This window comes from Dipteris shenzhenensis, chromosome 23, assembly GCF_047967505.1.
Source record: "Dipteris shenzhenensis isolate YYH24624 ecotype China chromosome 23, Dip_SZ_1.0, whole genome shotgun sequence".
NCBI classification, from domain to species: domain Eukaryota; kingdom Viridiplantae; phylum Streptophyta; class Polypodiopsida; order Gleicheniales; family Dipteridaceae; genus Dipteris; species Dipteris shenzhenensis.
The window spans coordinates 44,710,694-44,731,206 of NC_141618.1; the positions used below are offsets into that span (position 1 = coordinate 44,710,694).

Genomic DNA, 20,513 nt, shown 5'->3' on the forward strand with positions numbered 1-20,513 from the left:
CCTCAAGTCAGGCTGTTTACATAAATGTTTCAGAGTATCATGATCAACATCGACATAAAACTCTGAACCATACAAATAATGCCTCCATGTTTTCAAAGCATGGATAACAGCATACAACTCCAATTCATGAGTTGGCCAATTCCTTTGAGAGGGAGAAAGCTTCTTGCTTTCAAAGGCTACTGGCCTTCCCTCTTGAAGGAGAACTGCTCCTACCGCAATGCCACTTGCATCGGTTTCTAGGAACAACGGTTTCTGGGGATCAACTATTTTTAACACCGGTCCTGTGACCACAGCTTGTTTTATGGTGTTAAAACTTTCTTGTTGATTCTGTCCCCAAATAAAAGGTACTTTATCTGAGGTCAGATCAGTCAATGGCGATACTATTCCGGAATATCCTTTGATATGCCTTTTGTAAAACTGGACAAATCCCAAGAATGATCACAACGCCGTCAGACTCTGAGGGATTGGCCAAGTCAGTATCACCGCCACTTTCTTCCGATCCATTTCTACCCCTGTGGAGTAATTATGAACCCTAAATATTCAAGCCTAACCATACACAGTACAGTTTTCTTTTTATTTACATAAAGACTGGATTTCCTCAAAGTACCGAACACTACTCTTAAGTGTTCACGATGCTCAGTAATACTTTTACTGAATATCAGGATATCGTCAATAAAATGTACTACGAACTTTCTGATATACGGACGTAGTAAATCGTTCATAAGCATGACGAAGGTTGCTGGAGCATTGGTAAGTCCAAAGGGCATTACCAAAAACTCATAATGACCAAACCTGCTTCTGAAAGCGGTTTTATGTACATCCTCGGCTCTAATCCGGATCTGATGGTAGCCACATTTAAGATCTATCTTGCTGAAAATCACGGCTCCATGTAATGCATCTAGCAAATCATCAATCCGAGCCATCGGATACCTGTGCTTGACAGTGATATTATTCAATGCTCTGTAATCTATACAGAGGCGAAACGTATCATCCTTTTTCTTCTTTAATATCACTTGCGAAGCAAAAGGTGAGAAACTTGGTTGAATCTGCCCCAACTTGAGGTATTCTTCTAGTTGTCTATGCACCTCCGCCTCTTCAGCAAAACTCATTCTATAGGGAGGTCTATTTACAGGTTCTGCCCCCGGGATCAGTTCAATCTTATGTTAAACTTTCCACTTCGGAGGTAACCCATAAGATAGTTCATCCCTAAAACATTCAGAGAACTCCTCTGTTATAAGATTAGCCAGCTTAGCCATCTCACCACTTTGCGTAACATCAGTGCTAGCCGAAGAATCATCAATCGGCTCTACCGATGCTGTGCAAAGGAATAAAAGCTCTACTTGAGCTTTTCGGATTTCCATCACGGAAACCAACGGTCCCTGAGGTATATCTTTTTCACCTCGCAAGACATAAAGCACATCATTCATCTTGAATTGATATACGTGCTTTTTTCAATCAATGGCTGGATTCTTCCTAGAATGCCATGCCATACCCAGGGCTATATCTGCATGAGCAAGCTTGGTCATTTCAAAATCAAGCTTCTCAGCATAGTCCTGAATCCGAAGCTCCAACTGGGTAACCCTTTGGTCCCATACTTCAGTTGAACTTCCATCTGCCATTCTGACTGTATATGCATAGTCAGATGGGCTTGTTTTTAATTTCAGCCTCTTCACGAGCTTGGAGTTAATCACATTGTGAGTTGACGCCGAGTCAAACAACACAATGACATCATGATTGGCCACTTGCCCTTTCATTTTAATTAACTCCGTATCATTAAAGGTTGTATACCCCGTTGCTGCGGGCCTAGATAGGATGTTATCAGGTGCACTCGTCACTAGCTTAGCAACAGACACACATAACAAACAAGGTACTAACCTCTGAGAAGGTCCTGCCAGTTGCATCTGCATATGTTCCATATTGGGACTCTCCTGCATTTCCACGTCGCATTCAGATATTATCATATTAGCCGTGCGACGGTCTTCGTTCAGTGGACAATCTTTCCACTGATGTCGCTGAAGGCAGCCGAAGCACAATCCTTCTTTTCTAGCTTTCTCTTTTTGTTCAGGGGTCAACGAGGACTTTGACCAAGCCCGGGCTACCATTGGAGTTATTTTCCTTTTCACCCCAACGGTGGTACTTGTTTTTATTGGTCCCTCAACCGGCTTCACCTGCTTGGTTTGGCCACTTGGCTGCGAGACACTTGTCTTTGAAGTCCATTTCCTCTGAAATCCCCCTTTTTTCGGAAACTCATACTGAGTCCCTGTCTGCACAAATCCACCAGATCTGCCTCTGGCATCCTCATAGTTCAGGGCTACTGCAATAGATTCATCTAATGTAGTTACATACTTAGCCCGAACTTCCATTTTGATCTTGTCGTTCAGTCCATAGATATAGTCTTTTAACTGAACCAACATAGGGAGAGGGTCTGTTATTTTCATGACACATTCCCTGAATTTGTCGGTGTACTCTGCCACCGACAGACTCCTCTGACGAAGATTTCTATAAGCATCCCAAGCTCGGGACTCTTCATCAAGTGGGAGAAAGTGTTTCTTAAATTCAGCTTTAAACCCTTCCCGATCATCTACATGAGCGCAAACACATATATTACAGAGATAGATCCTTTAAGGGAAATGTCGACTGATTCTTCCGAGGTCATGCTACCTCGGCTAGAGCGTAACACCCCTAGAGGGCCATGTACCTTCAGTGGCCCCCCCTAGAGTTCCAGGTGGCTCTAGTGCCTTCTACATGCTCCTTTGCCATTCCTGGACCTCCGTGGGCCTTCTAAACTTTACATGTGTGGTTTTCTCTCTCATCTTCTCCCTTTGTTGAGATTTTGGACTGGTTTTTCAGCTGAATTCCGTTTTTCTTCATAACTCCTCACCCGTTTGGATTCCTGGACTCCCGTTTGGCCTGATGGCTTCCCCTCTGCCTCCCCTTCGTAGTGATATGCTTTTCCCTCCGTGCGTTTGTTAGAACGGGCAGAGCTGAGCACTTCTTTTGCTGGTCGAATTTGCAAAAGTGGCTTTTTCCGGACCTTTTTGCTTCTACCGCCTCCTGGGCCTCTCCTCTTGCAAAGCTACAGCTTTCTGTGGAATTTTGAGTGGTCCCACGTGCTGGTTGACTGGTTTTTCTTAGTTTGGGAGGACTTTCCGGCGATGAAACTTCTCCAAAACCTTCTCAATGCATTCCTCTCTGAAGCACGCTTCTTTTGAGCCTAAGAACTCCCATTTCTTCGCGACAGAAGTGCTTCTTTTCGCATTTTTCAGTGGAATTCTTGCTGGTCGGCTCTTGTAAATGCTCTTTCTTCATGCCTTTGCACTCCTCTTTGGCTGAGAATGCAATTGGGCATTGGCTCTGGTCTACCTTTGCATCGTGCGTTGTCCATGTATCTTCGGCTCTATTGCTCCTTGTCATCTCTTCCCACTGATCCATGCTGCCCTTATATCAGCTATCTCCTCCTGCACTACTCCACTATGTTTAGGGGCAGACTCGACTGCGTAGAAATTTGTGTTGTGTCGCTAAGCTCGATTCATTTGTGTCTCTTGTGGCATTATCATGTCTTGCTATCTGATTTCATGCAGTAAGACCTCTCTGTGTTGTCACATCTCCATTAGATGGAGGTCAATGCAGACTTGGTCATGAAAGGGAATTAGTTGGGAGAGAGGCCCAAAATCCTGTCCATCTTGAAAGAGACAGTGGTACCGTTCTCGGATCTCATAGTAAACTGGGCAAGTACATAGGAAATGCTCCTTTTTCTCCACCTCTGCCAACATGCATAACCTGCAAATCCGTTACTCTCTAAGCGTGCTTGTCGCTTTCCCCTCCTCGATCTTGAACTGATGAGCAATTTTTAGGTCATCTGAGACTCGTCTCTCCTCTAGATACTGGGGTTTGATAGTCTCTCCATCCTTTGATGGTTGCGGTAGAACTAGATACTGGTGGGGAACTCCTGGTCCCCCCATCCTCCTTGAAAAAGAAAGTGCGTGATGTATAGAGGTGGAGTAGGTCCAACCGTATGATATGGTTGATCACATCGGGCGGGATCAAGGAATTAGGGGCATCCAAGTTGTACTGGAAGGAAGAGAGATGGTCTATGTGAATACCCTGATTGGTGAACGATCTGGATATGCATGCGTACATGGCCGCCATAACCCCTCTCTCGGCTAGTGTTATAGATGACTTTAGTGCCAACCTCGGTAACCTCCACTTAGATAAGTCCCATGTTGGGATATCTCAAGGTGTATGCCCCAGGCACACCTTGGTTTCTATGTGTGTGTGCTAGAGGCACAGTTAGGTGCCCATAAGCAGCAAGGAAAGCTCTGTTTTTTTTGCTGATCGAGAATTGACTGCAGAAGAGGAGTTGGCGCGTAGAAATATGAGCTTTTGCAGCAGGCGGAACTCCTTTTCTTTTGTGTGTGCTGCAGCAGCAGAGCAGTAGCAGAGGATTGGTGCAGATCGGGCTTCAGTGCTTCGGAATAGGAATAGCGGCAGGAAAATTTGCAGAAAGTTACTGGACAGAGGAGGAACTAGTCGTCCAATTCTTTCAGTATTACCGGGGAAGCACCGAAGACAAGACGCAGGTCGTGCCATTCGAGCAGGTGTCAATTGATTGTCTTTCGTTGTTGCTGCTTTCCCCTTTTCGCGATCATCATACTTGCCAACAGGAAGTAGAAGCCACTGCGCTTTTGAAAGCATACGAAGCCTATTGGATGCACAACGCCTTCCCTTCAGGACAGTGCGCGAATTATTGCAGCCATCTCCAACAGAAGAAATAACCATTCATTGAACATCGTAGATATTTCATACTCAAAGGCCTTATCGTGGCAACGAATTCCTTCCTCTTTTTGTTATTCAAAGGTGTCTGGTCTATATCTTGTCTTCTTTCTGTCACGTCCCAAGCCTCACGTATAATTTCATCACCATTTTGTCACATAACAATCACCATGAAAAGTATTATAAGGCCAAAAAGGAAGCAACTTCAAAGTCAGAAACTGCCAATCTACTTTCAGTTGATGTACTCAGCCTGGATAGTCCTCCAAAATGAATGAAATAAACTATTGTGTCTTTTGTAAACACCTCTGGTCACCATATGATGTAGGTCATGTGTATGTGTTTTTAGGTGGTGAAGATCATAACTTTGGTCTTGCCAAGGTTGATCGTCAAGTGTCTCTCCTTGCAAAACACCTTTAGGGCCTTGAGATGTCGTTGTAGGTGTGTTGTAGAAGAGGAGATGAGGACTATGTCATCTACGTATAGCAAGATTTGTATGATCAAGTCTGCGAGCAAGGATCCCTCTCCTCCTAGGTGGTCGATGACAGTCATGATCTAATCAATATAGAGCCTAAAGAGTGTTGGAGAGAGGGGGCATCCTTGCTTCACTCTGATCATGCTCTCATTCCAATTTGACAGACCGCCAGGGGGGCGTACCCTCCCTTTGATTGACTCATATAGGCTCATCACACCCTAGATCATGACTCTTGGTATCTGCATCTCTTGAAGTCTTTGGATCAGGTGGGCTCATGGGATTGTGGCAAAAGCCTTTCGAAAGCTATGAAGCAAGCATAAACTTTTTGGGATCTAGATCTTGCCTCCTCTAAGGTGAAGATATGGTCAAGGGTTGAACACTGACGTCGATGAACACCAGCCTGTATCAGTGCCCGTTGCCCATGTGCCTGCGGATATGAACTGATCTCTCTCTCTCTCTCTCTCTCTCTCTCTCTCTCACAACGATCCATATATCTTGGCCAGTGTGTGGCCTATCATGAGTGTGCGGTAGTTCCCTGTGTCCATAGGGTCCCTTGCTTTTTGTATCGATACAATAATAGTGGTGCTCCAAGCAGGAGGGAAGCATGATATACGGCATGATTAAACATCTGTGCTTAGATCGGCGGAGCCAAGATCTTCTGCCCATGTGCAAAGTATTCCGTCCTCAACCCCCTCATGGTCCAGGGCTTTCTGGTTGTGAAGCACGCGCGAGAGAGAGAGAGAGAGAGAGAGAGAGAGGCGGAGCCAAGATCTTCTGCCCATGTGCAAAGTATTCCGTCCTCAACCCCTCATGGTCCAAGGCTTTCCGGTTGTGAAGCGAGCGAGAGAGAGAGAGAGAGGCCCTGTGGGCCTATGAGACAGTACAAACTCAAAAGAGTAATTCTTACAAGCTACTGTGGGCTGAAGTAGAGGGCTCGCTAGGTTCCTATGCTAGTTTGAGACTGAAATCTAGGTCTCAAACTTAGAGTCAAAACACATAACCAGGTGCCATGGTGGCTCTCCTGTGAGCTGCGAAAATATCTCTTACCTATGTCTGCTGGGTCGCCTCTCGTTGTGGCGGGGGATGCAGTCTCCGTGATCTCTGTATGCGATGGGCCATATCGATAGTAACTCCTCTATTTGGGCCATCCCCTCTGACCATCCCCTCCGAGTAGAGCAATGATGGGCTGAACCTCCATCGTGCATATTGTGGTCCCTCTGTGCATCTTGTGTGGTCCCTGCATCTCTGGCTACGGCTTTCCTCGTTGTCTCATCCTATTAACCCATGCTGCCCTCATATCATCTATCTCCTCCTCCTCTACCCCGCTATGTCCAGAGGTAGACTCGAAAGTGTAGAAATCTGTGATGTGTCATTGAGCTCGATCCATCTATGTCTCTGTTGGTACTATCCCCTCCTGCTGTCAATCCAATTAGATGCAACATGGTCTCTCTGTGTCGTCACATCTCCATCAGATAGAAGCCAACGTAATCTTGGTCATGGAAGTGAATTAGCTAAAAGAGGTGGAGATAAAGAAGCATTTCGTGTGTACTTGTCCGGTTTACTATGAGATCCAAGAACGATACCACTGTCTCCTTCAGGAGTTACGCCTCCTAACGTGCACAATCTGTAGATCCGCAGCTCTCTAGGCATACCTGTGGCTCTTCCTGCCTCGATCTTCAGTTGATGGGATGAGACCCGCATCTATCCAATGGCAATCCTCAGGGCGTGCGAGACTCACCTGTCTTGTAGATATTGGGGTTTGACAATCACTTCGTCCTCCGATCTCTCAAGAAGTGGTCATGGTAGAACTAGATCTTGGTGGGGAACTCCCGGTCTCCCTTGCAAGTCCATGATGTATGGAGCTGGAGTAGGTGCAACCATATAATACGGTTGATCTCCTTTGGTGGGACCAAGGGATCATGGGCATCCAAGTTGTATTGAAAAGGGGGGAGATGGTCCATTTGAATACCCTAGCGCTATTTAACCATCTAGATTTGTGTGCGTACCAAGCCGTGCTAACCCCACTCTCAGCTAGTCATATAGATGACTCTAGTGCCACCCTCAGTAGTCTCCACCTAGGTAAGGCCTAGACCCTGTGAAGATAAGTGATTGTTTGGAAGATGACATCAATTTGGAGTGGTGTCATGTCGAACTTGCGTGTACGATTTGGCGGGAAACTGAGGGCTTACTCTGAATCATAGATCTCATAATCACTTGCAGTGTCGCGAACGGTGCCACTTAGTTGATGATGGGTCAATTTCCTAGAAGGGTACTGCGTACATGGCTTTGGTCTTATAAGTGTGTCGAATAGTCATCCCTTCGTTGGGGGTCTTGAAAGTGTGCTTGAAAGCACTGTTGTTGCTGTAGCTGAACTAGAGCTCCTTGTCCTCGTCTAAGTCATGCTGTGATTGCATGGGTCGTTGTTAAAATTGGCCTTGCAAAGGCTACGCCTAGATAGGTGTATGATTGCACAATCTCCACTTGCTCCCCTTGATAAGTGAAGCTTTGTCGATGAAGTATTGCCCACGAGGTGTTGAAAATCACAACCTTGGTTTTGCCAAGGTTGATTGTCAGGTCTCTTTGGCTGCAAAGCACCTCTAGGGCCTCTAGGTGTCTCTGTAAGCCTGCTGTTGAGGAGGATAGAAGGACTATGTCATATGCATATAACATCATCCGTATCTGCAATTCGGCCAATGGCGATCCCTCGCCTCGTAGGCGGTTAATGAAAGTCGTGATGTCATCAATATAGAGCCCAAATAGCGTCGGTAAGAGGGGGCATCCTTGTTTCACTCCTTTAGACTCATCACCCCCCAAACCAAATCATGTGTCCTTGGATCTGCATCTCTTGAAGTCGCCTAATCATGCGAGGTCGCGGGGCTGTGTCAAAGGCCTTCCGAAAGTCTACAAAGCAAGCCTAGACTCTCTAGGATCTCGATCTTGCCTCTTTGATAAGTGTCCGCAGGTGAAGATATTATCAAGAGTGGAATGCTATCTTTGGACCATAGCCTGTCCCAATGCCCGTTGTGTGTGTGTCTCTGTCTTTGTCTCTATCTCTGTCTCTCTCTCTCTCTAGTATTGACCCATAAATATTGGCCAGTGTATGACCAATTATGAGAGTGCGGGGGTCCCCAATATCCATGGGATCTCGTGGTTTGTGTATTGGCACAATGGTGGTGGTATTCCAAGCAAGGGGGAAGCCATGGCATATAACATGATTGAACATCTACGCTAGGATCGGGCCAAGACCTTGTGTCCTTATGCGAAGTGCTCAGTCCACAGCCTAGTTACCAGCGAATGGGGAATGTTCTAGACATTTGGGTGCTGGAATGGGAACATTCCGGGAAGGGGGAGCGGGGGCCTGCATGACACGTCATCATATGACATAAAACTATGCTAGAAAATGAAAGAAACTGTACATTTTACAGATTTAAACTTTCTATATAAGCTCAAAAATACCCCCAATCCCCTCTTTTTTTTTTGTTTGGGCGTTCTGGTTCCGCCTTGCTTCCTTGAATGGCGTTCGAGAAGTTACGGATGTTGGAACATTGTTTCCTGGTAACTATTGTTCATAGCCCCTCATGGTTCTGGGCTCTTCGGGTATGGAACCAGCGTAACGCAGCTCACACATTCTGTGCGGTAAACAAAATGCACGTGGTGGGTTTGCGAAGGGCGGACATATAAGTGGTTCCTGAGTGGGGATGTCATAGAGGGATGTGGCATAGGTGTGCCACACATCTGGGTCTGTGATGGGAATAGGTGGCTTCCTCTTAGATAAGCTTCCCCATGCAAAGGTGGGTGCACCTCCTCGAAAAGACGAATAACCTCATCCATCCTAAGTGAGAGGAATGCATGGCTCTTACGTCATGTAAGATGTTGTGAGATCCGCTATGCCTCAAGAGTCAGACCTCGTCAAATGTCCGAAAGCTTGCTTATGTATGAGGTGAGATCTCATCTCTCACCACTCGTGATCAAACCATGGGTTCTGTGGATTATGGGCGAGCTCCAAAGAGGGTTGCTAGCCCATGGGGCAGGTGGCTCATGTATACTGCATCAAGAGCATGATCGAAGTGTACCCGTACCTGGTTGGGGCAAGGGGATCAAGCCCTGTGTTTGGTAGTGTAATCGAGACATGTATGAGTGCTCGGTGCCAAGGAGGGGGGGAGGGGACTATGAAGTCACGTACGCTGCCAAAAATGATGGGGATCCCAGCAAGTAGTCCATAGTGCTAGTCCCCCTCTGTGTGGGAAGCAACTAAGCCCTCCTAGAACGGCCATTGCTGAAGACGGCTATGGATGATCAGATCAGGTACTGCTCCCATCCCTAGTAGCTGTCTCCCATATCTTATCAGGTACGGTGTATCCTCTGGGATGTCTCACTATCCCAAGCTCTACTAGGTCCCCATCTCTGGCAGTCTAAGGGGGTCTGACTCAAAACCAAGCAATTCCACATCTGTTCGCTTTGCGTGCATTGAAGCCACCTAGGAGGAGTACCTCTCCCCGCCTAGAGAACTCCATGATTTCATCAAATACATTCTCATATGGGCTATGACCCTTTGTAGTGACCTCATTAGCGTATGATGATGTGTCTGGGGGGAGTAACTGAAACCGCACCCACATATGCTGTGCGTGCTCCTCCTTCCGCATCACAGAGATAAGCGATCTCAAGTGTGATCTAAAAGAATTGCCACTCCTCCAAAACTTTGTACCCCCTTATCTCTCCTCATCTCGTGTCTGTGTGGTGACTCCCAAGTGTACCTTGTGACTATGGGCAGTCCTCTCTCTGGACTCTCATGTTTCTCTGTAGAATATCATCTTTCTGTCAGTGTAAATCTCCCAAAACCCCCCCTGGATGGGACCATAAGGTGCCATTGCAGTTCCATACGGCCATCTTCAGTCCGTGCTGGCCTCCTGCCCATGGACTTGACACCGTCATGTGCTGTCCCCATCTCTCTCTCCTCTTTCTGCCGTCTGTTGGATAATGACTTTCCCATCTCTGTGGACAGCCCACTTTCCTCCTTCTCAGGATGCCATTCCATCTCTTTGATGCTCCTGCTGCAAGAGCATGAGGACATCATCCAGTATGTCCTGGTTCCCTTGAGCATGGCCCTTATGCTCATAAAGGTTTGATCTATCCATGGCAGTTCTGAATTTTATTACAATTGGCCTCGTGGGTGCGTCATCCCTTCCCCACTCTCCTTGCAGCCTCAAAGGTGAGATTGACACCCATCTTGGTCATGAGTGCCTTCATGTCCGCCATCGGGATGTCACCCACTGTTAGGTCTCTGACCAGGACATTCAATGCTTTATGCTTTTTTCTTTTCTCACCCTCCAAGGCATCAGAAATGAATTTGTTTTTTGCTGATGATATTTGCTTATGTGGATTGCAGGACAAAGAGGGGTTCGTTATTGGTGCCATGGATAAAAGCTGTATTACTATATCATGCCTCCTACATAATGTCCAATCCTTACATGCAGCCAGTGCTAAGTTCTCTCTACCAGGTTGGACTTGCAGACTTGGCATTCTTACATTGTTGCATTGATATATTGTCCACAAAGGTGGTATCAAGTTCTTTTTGCCCTATTCCTTGAATTTGTTTAGTCTGTGCAAGGTGCAGGTCTATGTTGAAATCTCTGTATGATTGCAGTCCTGCATGGGTATTTTGTGGAAATATGTTGTACCATAAATCCAGGTATATGGCAAGGTTTCTAGTGGATTGGAAATTTGAATGAGATATATTACTGATTTGCTTTTCTGATGTGGAACCTGTTAGCAGCCTGGCGCATGCTCACTTGTAGAAGCTCACATATGTGTGCGTGCATTACATTCTGCTCGTACACATGTACTTGCTTGATGTCACATGCATACTGGGCAGTTTATATGTGCATACATGTCTCATGGACATGTACATACATGTGTGTACGTCTCTTTGTGTGATCTTTTTTAGGATAAAGTTTTATTGCAGTAAGGAACATCACCTGTACAAATGCTACACTCTTTAGATAGTTTTATTGTAAGCATGCCAACATTGGCGTGCCAAGGAGCCCAGGTAGTATGATTGTCAGGTGCTGAACTAGTGCAAGACATGTAGCTGTCCATAGAGGTGCTGTTTCTTTAGATATTTAAAAGGGTTATTAAAGTCTTCGGAAGACCGATGGGTCTATGAGAGAGAGAGAGAGAAAAAGAAAGAAAGAAAGAAATTTTATTAGAGTCTTCGGAAGACCGATGGGTCTATGAGACTGAAAGAAAACTTGATACAAATCACAATAAGGGTGAAGCTACTGAAACGAACATCATCACCCATGCTGAATCCTAAGTGTGATCATACATAATCAAATCAAATACATCTAGATGTAACAATGAAAAGAAAAGGATTGAAGCGGAGCGGAATCCTCCGTATGTCATGTCGCCCTAGTTGGTGCATAGTTGGTGATGGGACGCTGGTGCCCGTCAAGGGGTGCTGTACGTCTCGGTCTCCTAGACGAGGCTCGACGCAAGACCAGAGCCAACGTGACTCTCGTGGGACGTATCCCGGGTCTAAACAATGACGGGAGGTCCCCCAGAGTGATATGTGTCCCCTCGATGTCTCGTGTGTCGTGCTGCGGTCGTCGGGTCGGGGTCTCTGTCACGTCTGCGGCTAGAGACTGGACGATCAATGTCACTTGATGAGAAGAACTCTGTGGTTCTGCTCTGAGAGGTGTCTGATGATGTGGCCAAGCCCCGCGTCGCCTGAGTAAGTACTCTTTGTGTCGGACCCCCTCGTGAATGAAGGCCGCGAGGCATCTTTGATCTGGGTAGGCGAGGAATCTGAAAAGGAGCTTGGAGCTGTCTCTGAAGAAGCAGTGGTAGCGACCTCGGACGTAGTACACTGGGCACCCGAAAATAAAATGCTCCTCCGACTCGACCTCTTGACAGTCGCACAATATGCATAAGCGATGCTTCCTAGGAATCCCCTTTGCTCTGCCGCTCTCTATGCGGAGGCGGTGTGATGATACCGGAAACTGTCCGATAGAGATCCGTGGTGAGTGAGGCATACGAAGCTCAGTGGTGTGTGAATCCCTTCTTCGAAATACGAAGACAGTAATCTCTGGAGAAACTTAGCTTCACTGGAAGCTCCCTCGGCTCCAACCAGGTCCTAAAGGTGTGTAGCTGCAGGAGATCCTCACGAATGACCTGGTTGGTGTGTGGCCCGATCAGGATGGTGGGTGGGAGTACCGGAGGGGCATCTAAACTGTACTGAAAAGGAGGTATCCTATCGATGTGGAACCCTAGTCTCACAAACCATGTGTGAGTCCGTGCATACCAGCATCGCTCGTCTCCCTCTGCTGCCAACCTCATAGAGGAATCGAGAGCCAACCATGGCAACCTCTGTCTCCCTGATGTGCAGTCCCCATATGATCTAACCTGGTGTAGATGTATAATGGTCTGAAAGGTTGCATCTAGCTAGAGTGGAGAAGCACCAAACTCGGCCTGAATGATGTGATGTGGTACAGACGGTTTCCCTCGGATCATCCGTGAGAGCATGAGGATCTGCAGGTGCTCCACCCGTGTCCACTCTATCTCTGACATGTCAGGCCCCCAACAAGGGCTGCTATACATACCGGCTGGTCGGACCAAGGAGTCGAAGAGAAGAGCCTTGGTCCGAGGGTCCTAGAAGTGGGAGTGGAAGCATTGTCTCTCTAGCCGAGCCAGTGAGGCATATCCCCTGCTCAGTCTGGCTTGCATCGCTGGTCTCATTGTGAAGATTGGGTCGGAGAAGATGACCCCCAAGTAAGTGTATGAGGATACGATGTCAACTGGTGACCCACCGAAAGTAAAAGTAAACTGCTTCCGTTGCATGTTTGCTCGAGAGGTGTTAAAGATCATGACCTTGGTCTTGCCAAGGTTGATCTCCAAATCATGGGATAAACAAAAAGTGTGCAGTGCATCTAGGTGTCGCTGGAGCCCCTTGGGTGTGGACGACAAGAGTGCCATGTCATCCGCATAAAAAAGAATGCTGATGATGATCCTGGCAAGTGAGCAACCGGTCCCTCCGAACGCCCCCATGAAAGTCTCAAGCTCATCGATGTAGAGGCCAAATAGGTGATAAGGGACAACCCTATTTGACTCCTATGGTACTCAAGATCTCATCTGTCTAACCTCACACAATTCAACCCTTGAAAATTTATGTAGAGGTCTCTCAAGTCGCGAGTCAGTTCTGAACTCGGCCTGAGACTCTCTCATATAGTCCCATGACTGCCCAGATGATCTCCTGATCAAATCCCAGTGTCTGTATGCGTGTGATGAGACGAGCTCGAGGTACTGTGTCAAAGGCTTTGCGAAAATCCACAAAGCAGCAATATACCATCTTCTTCCGTGATCTGGCCTCCTCAATGACACTCCTGAGTGTGAGTATGTGATCCATAGTCCCATGGGTTTCAATGTCGCGTCCTTGATTCGCCCTCTGTTGAACAACGTGCAAGTGGTGGGGCGACGTGTGTGTATGAGATCTGGAGTGGGCTGGTGTGGGACATCATAAAGATGGTGTGCATACGTGTGCCAGACTCGTGTCGGTGAGGGGTGATGGAGACCTATGCTCAAGGAATCTCCGCAAAAAATCCTCAGAGTTGCTGCTGTACAAGATGTGCAACAGCTCCTCATTTCGACGAAGAAATGCTTGCTTCTTCTGACGTACGAGACATCGGTACTTGCGTACGGTATCTGGTGTGTTCGGGAGGTGACATTTGGTTTCAAGTTGGAGCTGTGGGCGATAAGCCTTGCACTCCACATCGTACCAATTGTTGTAGGGTATAGAACCAAGAGGTGGTGGTCTAGTGGACTGTGTGGTGTGGGGAAAGATCTAGAGGGCAGCCTCGTGGAGTGTGCGACTAATCAGGGCAGCACGGTCCTCCAGCACGGTCCTCTATGAGTGGTATGTGATGGTTGTAGGTTAGGAGTCTGTTTAGGCGTCCAGAGTAGGCCAGTGAGAGGTTGTGATCAAAGTGTATGTCGTGGTAGGTGTCGTGCTTCCTATGTGGTGTGTGTGGTGTGGCTAAGCGTGGGGTGGCGATAGTGAAGAACAGGTATGTGATCAGCTCTTGAAGGGAGTGGTGCTACGGTGAAGTTGGTGAAACATGAAGTGAAGGTAGGGGATCCCATGATGTAATCTACTCCACTAGTGCCCCCCCCATGTGGGAAGCAAGTAAAGCCACCTGAGGAGGGCCATAGGTCAAGCCCGTTGTAGATGATGAGATCATGCATCCTGCCTAGATCAAGGAGCGCGTGTCCATATGGTGTAACAGGTCCATGTTGGTCCTATGAGGTCCTGGTCATACCTGCTCCGTCTAGGTCCATGTCTGGTAGCATGATAGAGTCGTCTCGGAAGTCTAGGAGTGGTACCTGGCGTGTGCTCGTCCTGGCGTTGAAGTCCCCAACAAGGAGAACTTCCCCGCGGGCTGAAATGTCTGGGATATCCTGATGTAAGGGTGCATATGGCGATGTCTCACCCTCCTCTCGTGCCACTCTGGCAAAGTAGGATGTGTCTGGCGGGAAGTAGCATATTGCTATGAAAAGGTCACGGGTGTCTGTGCGTTGGATACGGATTCACATGAATCAGGAGTGTGCGTCCTTCCTCTCAATGGAGATGGCTTCAGCAAGGGAAGACCTGTACAATACTGTGACACCGCTTGATCCTCAGACTCCTCTTGTATGCCTCGTCTCATCCCTGAAGGCTGACTCCCATGTGTAGCCACTGACTATCGGTAGTGGACGCTCTGGGCTTTGCTATGTCTCCGTGTAAAAGACTATGTCTCATCTTGTATAAGACTCGGAGAAGTTCCCTGGGTCTGACCATAAGGTACCATTACAGTTCCAAATGGTGCAATCTAGGGTCTCGGAAACCTGAGTCTCATAGGCACCGTCCCCCTAGGGGATACGGGTGGGAGCTCGACGGGTGCCGGTCAACAACCTTCCATCTCGGACCACGGCCCATTTCCCCTCCTTGCGGGCAACATCCCGTTGGTGCAGAAGAACTCGTCGCTCCTCAATCTGTAGTGGTGTCAAATCCTCCTCCATGGACAGGGTGGGATGCTCTTGTAGAGTGGCTCGGCGTCGGAGTGTCGCTAGTCGAGCATGTGAATCTCTGAAGCAAATGACTAGGGGCAGCTCTCGGTTGGGATCTCTCCCAACACGCCATGCTTCCTCTATGCCATGGTCGGGGACCCCCATGGTAGTGGTCACAAAGGTGATCACCTCCTCCATGGGCATCGTAGTGGTGCTGGTGCTGTCTTGCGTGATCCCTCGTATCCGGATGTTGAGGGCCTTCGAAGCCTTCTGCTGTTGCTCCTATATGGCGGCTGAAACGGTTGCCTTTGCGGGCTCCCGTTTTGCCACGTCCACCCATCTAGTCGTCTCTGCTATAGCTGACTGTATCGTGGCTATCTGTGCCTCAATCTCTGTGACTGGGGTCCCTCCAGGCGCTGCTCTGAGGGTCCCGATCTCCTCTCGAAGCTGTGTGATGTCGTGCCTGAGTCCCTGGATAAGGGTGCCCTGCTCGTGTATAATGCGGGCTTGCTCTTGGGTGTATCGGGCATGTGCGTGGGTGTAATGTGTCAGCTCCGCCCGACGGGTCCGGATGTTGTGTATCTCAGCCAATAGGAAGTCCCAAGCATCTAGTGGGGGCCTAAGATGTCCTGGTCCATGTGGGAACTGGATCTCGGGAGGGGTTGGAACGAAGGTGGGCTGCTGAGGTTGTACTGAGGGTGGGGACAGCATGATCTGGGCGGGGGAGTGGTATGTGGGAGTAGCAAGGCCGGACGAGGTGATGAAGGGTGGCTAACTGAGAGGTAGAGGTGATACGAGGGAAAAGTATTGTGGAGCCGTGGCCGGTGGGGCCAGTGGTGAGGCTACTGGAGAGGAGACCTGTGATGATGATGCAAGAGAGGGGGAGGAGAGAGGTGGCGTAGATGATGAGGCGGATGATGGTGGTGAAATAGTGGTGGTAACCATAGAGGTCGAGGATGTGGTGAGCGGCATGGGCTTTGGGTGGACCCCTTTCTTCTGGGCCGCGGTGCTGTCTACTGTCAAACCGCTCCGGTTGCTGCGTTTGTTGAAGTCCTCTAGATTGAGTTGCTTTTGTGTTTTCACCTTGTCACCGTTCCCCTTCCCCATCTCCACGCGTATGCAAATTTGGACCGAAGGGTCTCCTGCCTAGTCTCCTGTCCTCATCCTCGTGTTCCCTTCATTATGGGGGAGGCAGCAGCGGGCAAAGAAGGGATTGCAGTAGGTCGGAGCCGTTGGAGATCCCCTGCTCGCAGCTCCGACCTTTTTTTTTGGGGATTGATTTTGTTTCTTGGTTTTTGCGTAGTCATCTTCTTCCTTTCTTGTTATCTTTCTCTTTTTTTTATTTGACGTATTTTAGTAAGCACTGGGTTTGCCCAGTATAGTTGCTTATGCTTGGGCATTGATGACGAGACAAGTGTTGCTTTGCTTGCTAAGTATGCCTACCTTTTATTTTTCAAAAATTTTTGTTACCTCTGTAGAATTTTTGGATTATAGATCAACAAAAATCTAAGTTTGTAAGATTGGATATATTCACTACTTACAATGAAATGTATACAAGAGATCTTAGGTACAAACATGCATATGTTGGAGGTCAATCTCCACCCTTTGATACTCTTCACCATAGCTTAGTTGCTCACTTGTAAGGCCCCCAAATGAGAGGCCATGAGCATGAAAAGGAAAGACAACATCTCCAGCAAAGGACATGCAAGTGGATTCTAGAAGGTCGAGTGTGGGGCATGCTGCTAAGGAGTGCAAAAAGAAGGCAATTGACAAGGATGGCAGAAGCCCAAGGTGGAGACAAAGAGCATTAGTAATGTTATCGATGAGAGGTTCCTCATCATCAAGGCAATATTGTTGCTAGCCAATGTGATAATAGAACCAGAGAACGTTTGCTATGTTGACATTGGAGCCACGCAGGACACGACCAGCAAGTGGAAGTAGTATAGTTCACTCAGATAGATGGTAAGGCACCCTTGGTGACAACTCAAAGTGTGCAGTGGAGGGAATAGGTCGTGTTTCTTTCATTGTGGAAAAAGGTGAGAGTATGGTACTATAGATGCGCTTATTGCTCATACCTCGACCAAAACTCTTGTCTCTGTTCATGCTATTACGAAGAATGAAATGAAGGTAGAGTTTGACCATCAAGGTGTGAGGATCTTTGATAAGAAAGACGATGGTTGCATTGGGAGTATCATACATTTGGCTCTACAAGGTGCTCTACAAGATGATGACCTCGGCTGATATCCGTAAGCAGTGATCTTTGTAGAAGCTAAGCTTCACAAGAAGCTTGCTAGAGACTGACGAGGTTATGAAGGTGTGTAGCTGTATGAGATCCTCCCAAATACTCTGGTTAGCCTCGTGGTAAGTGAGTGAAACAAAGGGGGCCATAAGCTTATATTGAAAAGGGGGCAAGCTGTCCATATGGAGTCCAGGGCTCTCAAACCATCTGCATGTACGGGTGTACCAACACCTCTGATCACCCTCAGCCCCTAATGTCATGGATGATGATAAGGCCAACCATGGTAACCTACTCGGCCTGAGGTTGAGGAACCATAATTCCATGGCTCGATAAAGGTAATGCTGCATTATGATTTAGTGGGGATACCTTAAACTCAGCCTGATCTGGTGTGGGACTGATAGCTTAGTGTAGATCATCCGTGACAATAAGAGAGCTTGGAGCCTCTCCACTTGGGCCTAGTCTAGCTCTGATTGATCAGGCCTCCAGCAAGGACTGCCATACATGCCTGCTGGGCGGACCAAGGGGTCAAATAGAAGATACTTTGTCTGGGAATCTTGGAAATGAGAGTGAAAGCACTGCTGCTCAGGAATAATAATATTACTATTATAATAATTATTATTTGTACGCCGAGCTGACCCTTATCTGACCGTTTTTGGTCCTCCCAAATGGAAGTTCCATATAAACCCCCTCTCCCCTTGCTATTATCTCACACTAAGCATCTACGTCTTGACTCTTGAGTCTCCCATCTTCATCTCCATCAAGTGACAAGGCTCAAGCTATCACCCCCTCCATCTCTCCCCCTCTCCACCAAGCGTCAACCATCTTCACCTCTCCCTCTCCATCTCCCTCTCCCTCTCCCTCTCCCTCTCCATCTCCATTGTGACAAGAACGAACAAAGAGGACTTCGGCAACCTTTCCACCCAGTCACGGATTCCCCTCGAGCTCCCGTCTCTCCCGATTCTTCTTTCTCGTGTGTGTGTGGTCTCTTTCGTTGACCTCCTTCCAAATGGAGCCCCCATGTTCTGGAATCCTCCCCCATGTCCAATGCCTGCCAAGTGGGCCAGCCTTGTGGTGCCATGTGTCCCCCAAGGTACCCTTCCAATAAAGTTCTCCCATGGACTTCTTCCTCAGTGTAGGGATGACCCCAGAGCCAGATGCTTTAGGTCCCAATTATGCAAGCATTGTCCAGACCTCTGGTTTCCATCCTCGCCATAACCAAGAGTAGCTCTTGTGATTATGGTTGACGTAACATTCCCTTCCCCTTAAGAATGGTTTACATCCTTGAAAACAAAATTGGGAAACCTCTGGAGATTACTTACCCTTTCCCATGTTGAACCCTCTTCAAGTCTATCTTTCCAGTTAACCAAACATTCTTGGTATATGGTTTGTCTTTGTAGTGCCATGTGCCCCCAAAGTGACCCTTCAATAAAGTCCTTCCATGCACTTCCTGCGTCTCCTCAATAATGCCTAAGTCTAGGGGCGACCCTAGACCCAAACCCTTTAGGGCCCCACTTATGCAAGCATTGTCCAGCCCTCTGGTTTCCTGCCTCGCCATAACCTATTGTAGCTCCCGTGATTATGGCTGAGGTAACATCCATCAAGCAGGTATGTAACATGTTCGTGTTTGTCTCAACAAGTTTCAAAAGCTTTTAGAAGTACATACTCTAAAACTCAAAGATCTGTCCCTTTTTTTGTATCGGACGTACGCTGAAGTCTCTTTGTTTCTTGTAGTACTGCTGGTATGTGCTAACCATGGTTTGATTGTTTACGCGCCAAATATTTGTATGCATGTAGCAGAGCCCTTTCAGTGCTTTTAATGACATCAATTATACTGCTGATTTTCATCAAAGCTTTTCCTTCTTTGTATTGTGCGCGCTCCCATATTTTTTGCTTCTCTGACTCTTTCAAGAGAGAGAGATTTGGGCTTAGCATTAATGTGATTTCATTTTTCAGGTCATTGATGCACGGTTGTCAGTTTTCAGATCCTTACTATCTCTTTCAGGCCGGCTAGACCTCATAATGGCACAGGTAAAATATCATTTCCCATCAGAGTTATTTAGCCAATTTAAAATGTGGTTTGAGTTATGCAAGCTGACAGCTATTTTTTTGGGTTTGGGGTGGTGGCATGTTTTATGTAGATATCCACAAATGAAAAATCCAGACAAGAGGAAGTTGAAGCAGCAGTGGTTTATGAGGAGAGTGATGATGAGACTGAGGAAGAAGTTGAGGATGTAATGGATGTTGATATGGCAGAAGGTGGCAGTGAGGATAGTGAAGAAGATTTGGGTGTTGCAAATGAGCAATCAGAGCCAAATGCTGATTTGGTTTCGAATGATAGTGATGAACTTGATATGTAACCTTGGAAAAGTTAGATCCCTGATCCACGGGGCTGCCAATAAATTTTGCCCGCTTTGCTGTCCGGATATTTTTGGAGCATTTAATGAAGGCAGCTTCAAAGTTGTACTGGATGAGTTACTCTGTAGTTCTTGTCAGCTAATGGAGTTTATTTGTGCATCTGATCTATGTTTCAATTTAGCTCCACGCATCCTTGTGTGCGGAGACTTTAAAATTGCTTAGGCTGACATATACTTTGGTTGTCCTTTAGCATCACTGCCTCAAAATGTTGACAGGTTGTAAATTCTTATTTAAAAAAAGCTTTTGTGAAAATTCAGGCATGTATTGTAGCTCCTTTCTGCACTCTAATGTTTGTGTCTTCAATTTTGAATTCAAATTAAAAATTTTCCTCTTTATGGTCTTTTTGTGAAAGCAAGCAGAGAAGTTTGAATCTTCTTCTTACATAACTGGCAAATTGAAGATGTCTTCATTGTCCCGTATTTTGTGCTATACTGATAATATTCTTCAGTTTGACCTAGGGAGGTGGTTAGAGGCTGGAAATAAGCCTCTATTGATAATATTCTTCAGTTTGACCTAGGGAAAGTGGCTAGGGTAAGTTTGACCTAGGGAAAGTGGTTAGAGGCTGGAAATAAGCAG

The 20,513-nt window shown here is 47.2% G+C and overlaps 1 protein-coding gene across 3 annotated transcripts in view; it reads left to right on the forward strand.

The window, feature by feature from the left end:
- Positions 1 to 20,170, forward strand: part of LOC147887439 (transducin family protein / WD-40 repeat family protein) — a 100,952-nt gene extending 80,782 nt beyond the window's left edge. For 2 of the 3 annotated variants that reach the window (XM_087394772.1, XM_087394774.1), the window contains 3 exons: positions 10,632 to 10,800; positions 19,476 to 19,550; positions 19,661 to 20,170. In XM_087394772.1, coding sequence (XP_087250898.1) covers positions 10,632 to 10,800; positions 19,476 to 19,550; positions 19,661 to 19,879 — 463 coding nt within the window. In that variant the 3' untranslated portion in view covers positions 19,880 to 20,170. The remainder of the gene's footprint in view (positions 1 to 10,631; positions 10,801 to 19,475; positions 19,551 to 19,660) is intronic. The other variant, XM_087394773.1, reaches the window with a different exon arrangement.
- Positions 20,171 to 20,513: the final 343 nt, after the last annotated feature.